Source organism: Caretta caretta, chromosome 5, assembly GCF_965140235.1.
Source record: "Caretta caretta isolate rCarCar2 chromosome 5, rCarCar1.hap1, whole genome shotgun sequence".
Lineage (NCBI taxonomy): Eukaryota > Metazoa > Chordata > Testudines > Cheloniidae > Caretta > Caretta caretta.
In genome coordinates this window covers 5,460,805-5,470,884 of record NC_134210.1, presented here as the reverse complement: position 1 = coordinate 5,470,884, position 10,080 = coordinate 5,460,805, and the positions used below count along the sequence as shown (strand labels likewise).

The 10,080-nt window shown below is 41.9% G+C and overlaps 1 protein-coding gene across 2 annotated transcripts in view; it reads right to left on the bottom strand.

Moving 5' to 3' along the window:
* Positions 1-205: 205 nt before the first annotated feature.
* DCAF12 (DDB1 and CUL4 associated factor 12) overlaps positions 206-10,080 on the bottom strand; it is a 48,206-nt gene continuing 38,331 nt past the window's right edge. For both annotated transcript variants that reach the window (XM_048849571.2, XM_075128334.1), the window contains exon 9: positions 206-9,769. In XM_048849571.2, coding sequence (XP_048705528.1) covers positions 9,611-9,769 — 159 coding nt within the window. In that variant the 3' untranslated portion in view covers positions 206-9,610. The remainder of the gene's footprint in view (positions 9,770-10,080) is intronic.

The following is a 10,080-nucleotide window of genomic DNA, read 5'->3' as shown; positions in this document are numbered from 1 at the left end:
GTTGAAAAGGGGCATGACCAAGACAGTAGGTCTCAAGTTAGATTCCCAGTATGACACTAATAGCTATTAGGCATTTATACTAGGCTAGGTACAGCAGTTAGGCTCTGCTTCCGGCTCCTAGCAGGTTGTTAATACAGTTCAGCATGGTTGCCCCTGGGTTTATGTACAATGGTGGGGTTAAATAGTAAAGACCACCACTAACCAACACTATACAAATACATTTTATTTAGAGATACCCATATTAAGATGCACAAATACTTTTGTTCACCAATTTCAGTTCACACAACTTCAAGTAGTGGAAAAAAACTGCAGTTAGTTACAATTCTATATAACAGGGCAGTAGTAAAAGAACCATTTGTCAGACTACAGCATGGTTAACACTCAGATGAGAATGTACAGGTCTATGTATTAAAAAGTGCACTGGTCATTGCCACATACACTAGCATGCTTTTTCCAAGAGCAAGATCTTTCTGGCTTGTGGACACAGTAACCCGGTTAATGTGAGATTGAAAATTAACCTCTTAATTTGATTTGGAGATGAATCTATTCACAAATCTCCCCAAACCAGGAATTAGGAGTTTTATTCTTTGATCAATACAAGGATGTCAACTTGCAAACCAAACTCCCATTGCGCTGTCCATATGATCAGGTAACACACTGATGACCTAAAGCCGTCACAGTTATCGCCCAACTTTAACTGCTCTCCTCTTACATTCTGAAGAGAAGCCCAAAACACTCAACTGCATTTAGGAAGCGGACGTGGGACAGTCACCAAATCTTTGCAGCTGGTTTGAATTCTTCCACACAAGAAAAAACACCTCATCCCGCAAAAAAATATGCAAGCAAGCCAACGGGGATCACATGTTGCTGGGTTCATATTTTTGTGATCCCACATTAAAAGTAGAGAAAAAGTGGTGCTGGATCTGTAGAGTAACTGCAGTGGGTTTAAAATTAATAAAAACACATGGAACCTTAAATCATCTCCTTAACACAAGGAAAGCCCAGCAGGTTCCATTTGTTACTGATACCCCCTTATTTTGCATTCAATAACACAGCGAGAGAGAGCACTGCATGCTGCTCAAGAAAGACCAGCTAGGAAAGCTCTATGGATGTTAACACTGAATACCAGGAATCACATAAAATCAGTCTTCAGTTAAACTCCTTGCACTGAAGACACAAAGTGAAACAGATTGACCTTTTCATTATACTTAAGGAAATCCAAGAGGCACACTTTGCATTGATCAGAAATAACCGTGATGTACATTGCAACATTCAATGGATTTAGAATCCAATGGAAGGAATTAAAACAAAATTCAGGACCTCTGTTCTTATTCCATTAAGACGATTTTAAACTGCTCCCTCATCTACTTGAACTAGAGGTACCTTTCCAGTTCCCTGCATACAAAGCTTGTTTTCCCCCGTAAGGCTTGTTTTCATCGAAGAAGTTTTCTTCTGCACATAATGGAAACAAGTAACCTCAATGCCTCACAGGGTAGGTCCCAAAAGCATGTCAGGAGAGCTGAGGGTGGGAATCAGTAGACATTGTACATATGCAGTCATCCCCAGAACAAGAAAGTGGAAAGTAAAAAACAACCAGATTTAGATAGCCAGCAGTGCAGGAATTAATTCATTTACAGAGCCAGAATGAGTGGGGAACACAGCCCTCCAGATCAGAGAAGGAGACCAATTTAGGTAAACACCCAGTGCTGGGTAAGAGAGAGAGTAAGAGAAAGGTGGGAATCAAACTGTAGAAGTTCTGATCCAGCAAAGTACATAAGGGCTTGAAGTATATGCTTAAGTCTCATCAGCTTCAGCAGGGCGTAAGCACATAACCTGGTTTTCTGCTGAACAGGGGCCCAAGTTAGCAAGCCATGATGGAACATGCTGGAGTCCACAGAAGAGTGACTGGGACAAAAGGCTGAATGATGGAAACAAAGCTTGTGGAAGAACAAGAGGGACAGAGCCTGCCGCAGGCTGTTTTGTGAACAGGAAAACTGAGCAAGGGGACTAGCCCCTGCTGCGTTCTGTGAAGTCCTAGGGAAGCGGCCAGTTGAAGTACTAAAGTCCCAACTGGAATTCTACATCCCCTGCACCCAGAGGTAATGCAAGATCAATAGGTAGAGCCAAGCGGAGGAAGCCACAGACAAGGGCCCTCTTCACTATGGCCCGCGAGCAGTGCGCAGAGTGCTGCCCCTCAGCACCCCAGAAATGAAGCCGTTTCCTAAGTCAGGGAAAAGGATGGAAAGCTTGAGCGCAGTAGGAGCCTGGGGAGGAAGGGGTGGGTGGCAGGCTGATGACAATGAATGGAAAAACTGGTGCTTCCCCGCACTATCTTCACACAGCATCTCTGAAGATAGAAGGCCAGCCACTTTCCACAGGCAAGCTCTAGGCATTGTAATCGACTGTCAGATAAGGGATGATGAAGAGCTGCAGCCGAACCCACAGACCTTCATTGTTCAAGTGTATTAAAATAGTTGCTTGTCTTCTAAAGTAACAGGCATGTGGAATTCCCCTTGGACAAACTACGCAATACGTGTCTGCCACTTAACCATACGGTCCCAGCAGCAGTGCTCCCCGCCCCCGCATTAATTACAGCAAGAAACTGCTTTTTTTTTTTTTTGAAGTAATTCTAGCTATTACAGTTGTGAAGAAAGCCCTGTGCTGTAACCAGAAGGAACCTGCAATCAGCTTGGAAGTGTGATGTACCCGCTACAGTACTCCAATGGGGTGTTAACTCTGAAGTGGAATGACAACATTGTTAGTTGTTTCCCTGCTGCTCAGATTGCAGACAGTGGGCCATCACTTCCCACCTTACTGACCACTACTTTATGAAATCTGGATGTTAGAATTTCAGCTTCTGTAGAGGTTGCCAAAAAAGCAGGAATTGTCATTTCACATGCAGCTAGGTAGCAACAGGTTTAAGACACAGCACAGAGTGGTCTTTCTACCCAGGGGCAACCAGGATTTTTCGTACAACTTTCAGTACAAACTATTTTAATATTTTTCAGACCAGACAAGAGTTTGGAATTTATTCTTAAAGGTGAACTGGAAAGAATGGAGAAAAAAAGTTAAACCGCTAAAGAATACAAACCAGAAAACAAGTCAGATTAGGTCTGCTCTGTAGGATCCAATGAGGATAAGTAGGGCCAAAAGCTACACTAAATAAGATCTCTAGGTTACTCCATTTTAGGCATGTGCACATTATATCCAAAGACTAATGACCATACATTGACACAGCTGTGCTGGCTCTGTAGGGCTAGCAGAAAAGAAGGAGTGACAATCTGGTTCAGTAGAATTTTTGTGCTAAAGTTCCAATCAGCGACTCATTTGCAAACTCACTGAAAGCAGTGGGGATTAGTGATACACAAGAAGAAACCCAGCTTGAACTTCAGATCATATTGAATTTGCAGGGTAGTTAGAAAAGTAATATTTGTACTCCAATTCAGCACATTGGAAGTCACTGAGAAACAGAACCAACCCCACAAAGCCTCTCTCTTTTTAAAAGTTATTTTTCAGAGAAGAGCAGCTATTTACAGGATAACTTTCTAGACACTGAGCTACATATACAAATAAGTTGGTTTCTGCATGTAGTCTGCAAGTTTTCATTGTTTAATTTACAGTTTGAGACATTTAGCCCTCAAGTTAAACACATGAACTACAGAAAATTTGAAAAACCTCTACTCCCTTCACTTAAACTGCTTAGGTGCAAGTTCAAGATTGTGCACTGTATCAAAATAGTTGATGCTATAAACCATACTGAGAATTATTTTGTGCATGCGTGCGCACAACAGCAATGTATGCCAAAGAAACATTGGGTCCTGAATTTAAAACGGAAGCAGGCAAGTGACAGAAGTCTTGATATTTTCAATGCACTGGATGTTTAAGTCTATGAAGTGTGGTCTACTTGGAAAAACATTTTAAAAGAACTACAGTTCACTTTAAGACAACCTAACCCCAAGCCACAAGTTGTGATCCCCACATATTTTAAACATCCTGCATAGTTTGTGCATCAGAGGCAAGTGGGGAAGATCCAGCATCTTATGTACATATTACCAAACATGTAAGCACTGATGTCTATGAAAGGACTCATCCCAAGACAAAAATCAGTGCATTTGATTTGTGTCTGTCCCATATACTTGAATGTCAAATAAAAAAAAAGTCACCACAATACAAACTTGTTGCAACTTCACGGTTTACATCTTAGAAAAAGACAGCAATGAGTTTCTGTCAGGTAACTTTACAAAGATCAAGGTACCATAAGAGAAAGGCACGTTAACCTCTGATTGGTCCTTTTCGTTATTTGGATGAATCATAGTGATTTATATACCCTGAGACTGCAGGAGGCCACAGTAGGAGAGGAAACCAGGTGAGCAGGTAAACAAAAAGTACAAGTTTAATGAGATTTAAGATTCAGCACCTGAAATTTCCCTTCTAATTAAGGAAATCTATAGAAAGCTCATGATTTTTAGAATCTGCTTATCTCCAAGATATTAGTTTTGAGACCAGAGAATCAGTGTTTGAAGGGGTTACAGACAGGAGACTGTACATGTCTCCAAGTGTTTGCCACAGTACTGGACTGAAATAAAATACAGGGCTATGTAAATTTGTATACAGTCAATACCGTTACCCAGTTGGTCAGATGGAGCCTACAGCTTAGCTAGCCACAGCATTTTTGTTTTACATATGAATGTCCTGCCGGAACTACAGGTCCCAGCATACAGCTAGAAGAGAGGAGGTTGAAAAATGGCTTCTGAAGGCCTCTGGAGTCTAGGGACAAAACAGACCAGGTTCCACTCAGACAACTCTTGAAAACACTGTGGGTTTTTTTGTTTTTTATAAGTATCCAATACAGGATTTTTAAGTATCCAGTTTTGATGAGGAGACCCAGCACAGATGAAGCTACAAGGATTACCTAATTCCCAAGCAATATATTCCAGCACATGGAAAACAGCCAGAATAGATTCCACATAAAGGGACAATATCAACTTAAGTTTCTCCTTTAAATAGAACTTCTGGGTGGTTCTGAGAGCAACACCAAACCTGCCCTCCTTTCTGCACACACTCCTGCCTGCCCCTATGCTGCTGCTACTTGCAGACCCAGGAGAACAGCATGCACAAACTGCCCCAGAGAAGAGTGTGAATACCTTCCCCTCTCCTCTATTCTGCCCTAAGATTAGGACATGGGAGTGATGCAACTGACCACCAACACCACAGTGAAACCAACCCTCCACGAATTGCTGTAAAATCCACAATGACAATCTGAAAAAAATAAATTGATCTCTGTTTTAGGAAGCCCTGCAGTTACTTTTGACAACAGATGCAGCATTTTCAGATGGAGATGCAATTTGAGATGAGTTGCTCTCAGAGCTTCTTTGACACCACTGCAAAGATGGGCATCTGAAAAATACAAGTCTTCTCTGGGACTTTGCAGCTACAAACTTCTCACAAGAGCAGCACCTCAGGGAGCAAGGTTTAGATGGAAGTGACTCACACCTGAAGGTATGAAAATTGCCAGTCAATGATTATTACGATAGTGTATTTTTGCATTGACCTCAATGGGTGTTGAATTGGACCGGTCTTAAGTGGGTTTTTTAAATAGCTTAGAAATATATATGCTATCTATCTTCGGCACCACTGGAACTGGCCCAGAATTAACACAAACTATGAATCTCAATGAAACTTGAGCTTGGTCTGTGGCTCTCCTGAGCTGGGAGTGCTGGGGTGGTAACACACTCAGCCTCTAATGGGAGGCTGCTTGATCTAACATGGCCTCTAGCTCTCTCAGAGTGATATTGCAGAGAGCTGTGTCAAGCTTCCTTGGCTGGCAGGACAGACTGGGAGATGATGGACTAAGGTTGGAAGGGTTAATAGAAAAATGGCCTGGGGGAATAATGTTGAACTTGAAGGTGGAAAAAGCTGGACAGTTTAGGAAAAGGAAATGGAAATTGGTTCTCTCTCATCATGAGCACACTGGCTAGCTGCTGTAGGGTTCCCACTTAGTACTCATGAGTTGGCTACTATTTGGTCCGTCACTGTTAAATAATTAATCTGCTTCTACATTAGAACAAATGCATATGGTGCTTCAAGGAAACCGTGCTTTCTGTAGCAGCCTTATGAAAAGTTCTGGATGATAAAATAAACTGCTTGAGACATTACAATGCAAACAGGAGACCATGTTAATATAATGCCAAATATCAGAAAAATGCCTGTCTTAATGATCCTTAAGAACCTTCTTTCCCTCAAAGCAACTCTGAGAAAAAAAAAAGTCACAAGGGATATCTGACTTTGAGCACTTGAAAAAATTAGCTAGTCAACAAACAAAGCGAGAACACCACTGGGTTTCTGTACCCTATTTTAAAGCTATTGAAATCTAGTCAGGCGGCCAGATTCACCCCCAATAGGGTTTCTCTACTGTTGCTTGAGAGATGGGAGCTGTGTCTTCACACCCACTTCTATGGCTGGGCTCACAGCCTCCCCACTGCTGTGATACTGCTGTGCCAGCAAACCAGTGACCCATATTTGGATCCCCATGTGCTGCTATCCACCCCGCCAGATTCTGGTATTTCAATTTTAAATCTAAAACGGTGTGGTCGAAGCAGCATAGTGCAATGGAACAGGCAGAGACTAGCAATCAGGAACCCTAGACTCTTTCCCTATTTCTACTTCGGATTTACCGTGCGACACTTGGCACATCACTTCCCCTCCCAGCCTCAGTTTCCCTAACTGCTCAGTGGATCAAAAGAAATATTTGGCTTTGGAGATTGAGGATCACACCACAGTAAGGCATCCCATCTCAAAGGGGCATCTATTTAAAACACTTGTCTGAAACTTTATCATCTATTACTGTTAAAAGCAGCACAGGATTACCAGGATAAAGAAAAGTATTTCCCAGTTTTCTTTCTGCATTGGACAGCACTGGGTGTATATTCCAGTTACCTTGTTTGGATGGGCTTTTCATGTAAGGGAAAAATTCCCCCCCCCCCCAGAACAGGAAATAGTCACCAATAGGATGACAAGCCCTGCAGAAGGCTCAGGAACAAGTGGAGTACTTGAAACTACATCATCTCCACGACCCCCTTCCTCCACAATGAAACGGACTAATTTTAAATTGGTGTCCCCTTAACACCAACACATCTACATTGGACAATGCTCAAAATAATATGGAGAGAACAATTTCCCCAAGGAGTCAAAGCTACAAACAAATGAGCTTCAAATTAACACGATTAACTATAAAGGGGGTTAGATTTCAAGACCAAAAGGCTTCCTTCAGCATTAAAAAAATTTAAAATGTTACTAAACATTGTGGACCAACTTTAACACAGTGAGCTCTGCTCTCAGAGATGTCAGCTGGAGCTGAGTACTCAGTGCCTCTGCAAATCTGACCCCAAACAACAGGACCTGCCTGGGAATAAAACACCCCCCAACAGAATGCAGAACCTATCTATAGAAGAGTGATCTTAGACAGGATTTCAGACTACTCCTTCACAGAGATGGTGTCACCATATTTCATGTAGATTAAATATTTATTTTCCTTTGCATATTTCTGGACAGAGTCAAATGCTATATCTCTGCCCCGCCACACATTCATAAAAGAAACCCCAAAAACAACATGTTCCCACCATGGAACAGTGACTGGTGACAGTATAAAAATACTTAGAATCTTTACATCAATTTAAACAACGGAAGTTCTGAGAGAACTACACCATTTACAGCCCTATAATTTAACAGCTACTACTTGGAAACTGCGTAATAAAACCATATTTAATGTTACATTTTTGCTTTGATGCAGATTTTAAGCAATGAACCCACTAGCAGAAGTCTGGAATGCAGTAGTAAAGTTTCTTGGTTTGCAAAGTGATTAAGTCAGGCCTTAGCTTTAAGTAACCTATACTTCAAATCCAGGTGTGCATATGGGACAACGCTTTCCTTACCCGTGATGTGCAATCAGAATGTGGGGGGGAAACCTGCACTTCTACCATGTCTTTCGTCTGATAATTTCAAGTTAGAAATTACCTCAGGTGCCACGCATGCTATTAACCTCATATTACAAATCAGCACAGTGAGGCACAGAGACATGAAGTGACAGGCAACAGCAGCTAGAGCCAGGAAGAGAAACGAGTCCAATAGTTAACCCTGTGTTTTAGCCACAAGACCACCTTTTCCTCACCAGAAATGCACAAACCCTCCATGACTGGGCTTGTATTTTGTTCGCTAAGCGTATCCAGACTGTCATCCTGCACCCACAGCTCCTGGTGAAATCCAAGGCTGGACTGAACAATAAGATAGGCGCTCAGAGGGGGAAAAAAAGAAAGAAAAAAAAAAGACAGTCTCCCATAAAATCCAAGTGACAGCCTATGCTTTTCTTAACATGATGAGTTGAACAGGAAGTCTAGCTACCTGGTAAGTTTCAAATTAAAAAATTAGAGTCTACAGTCATTAGAGAAGAAGACAACAACTGTATTTGCTAATAGCATCAACTAACTGTATATGACACCCTCCTTCCAAAGGCCAGGAGGGGAACAATATGAAAATATTAGTGTAACATCCCCCTGCCCACCAAATTTAATAGCAGTAACTGGCTAGAAAGGACCATTCCTGCCAACATTACTCACTGCTGGCAGGAGAACTACAAGGTGGGCGGGGGGAATCTCCAACCTGAGAGAAATTTGTGTCTTTAGGCAGACTCCAGGTACCTGGGCCCTGGCTCCTCCTTGCCATCTAGCCCCAGCCACGCAGATGACCCCCAGCTAGTCTGGAAATTAATTAGATTGAATTAAGTTAGCCACCATGCAAATCTCTCTCCTCCTGGGATGCCATTTCCCTTAGTGCCCCAATAAGCCGCATTCCACCATCATAACAGCTGTCATGTCACACAATACCCCCGCTGCAGTACGGGCAGCCTACTCTGTAGCTCCAACAACCCTGCAAACTGACACTCAGAATAGAGAGAGAAGGGGTAACAAGAAACAGTAATTTTGCTCATGCACTGCTGGGATGCCAGGCTTGGTGTCTTTGCTACACTCTGGGCTAGAGAAGATGTTCCTGGTGGTACTCTGTCCCTGGGTTCCAACAAGTTTGGTTTCAAATTTACTTTCCTTTATGTGTCATTAGACTTGTACTTAAAAAAATAAAATAAAATAAAATCAAGCCAGGCCTGAGCCAGGCTCTGCAGATAAAGTAGTAGCTTATCTCATAAATATTTTTAATATTTTTAATTACAAGTAGTCCTCACTCCAGATAATGTAACCGACACAAAGTACCTGCATACACACAGCCCCTTGACTTTCACAGAAAGCCTGGCAGCAACCACTCTAAGAAAGGAATCCTACCTCACAGCAAAGTAGGGGGCATATGGCTGTAGTTAGCCTATACAGGGAAGAGTCATTTGGAGTAAATACAATAAAAAGGGATTTAAAAAACCCTTCATATAAAGGATCAAGGAAGTTAAAGCAAAATCTGGTTCAAAAAAAGATGTACAAAACTGTTGAAGACCAACAGAAAACTTTGCCAAAAATAACTTGCATTTAAACCAGAAAACAATGTCATCACACAATTTCTTTGTTAAAAAAGGAAAGACAAAGTAAAGATGGGCATTTGGGAAGAGTTCTCATTAGCTCCAGAGACCAGCATAATTCCCGTGGAGTCCTGATGGAAGGGGGCCTCCTGCCACAAAGAGTTTCGTTCCAGACGAGTCGTAGCAGTGGGTGTAAACAGCATTTGCGAAGAAGTTAATGTCAGAAAAGTAATTCCTCCAGGTTTCATCATGATTCTGTTAAAGGAAAGTTCAGATCAGTATCACTGCAAAATTAGCAAAAGACAAGAGCTTGTTTCACAAATGCAAAATTTAGTCTCCATAGCCTGAAAAGGGGCTTTCTGCATTAATGATCCCTGGGGTTTATGCGGATAGGCTAGAACTGGAAGATACCAGGGACATCCTGCAGTGTGTTTGATGGCCCAAATTTCCTCAGAAAGAACACTGGGGGGAGGGGAGGAAAATAAGGTTGGAAATCTCATTTATAATCACGCAGACTTAATTATTTAATAACTAGAACTGAGAGAGTCATTACTTTGTACGGAATA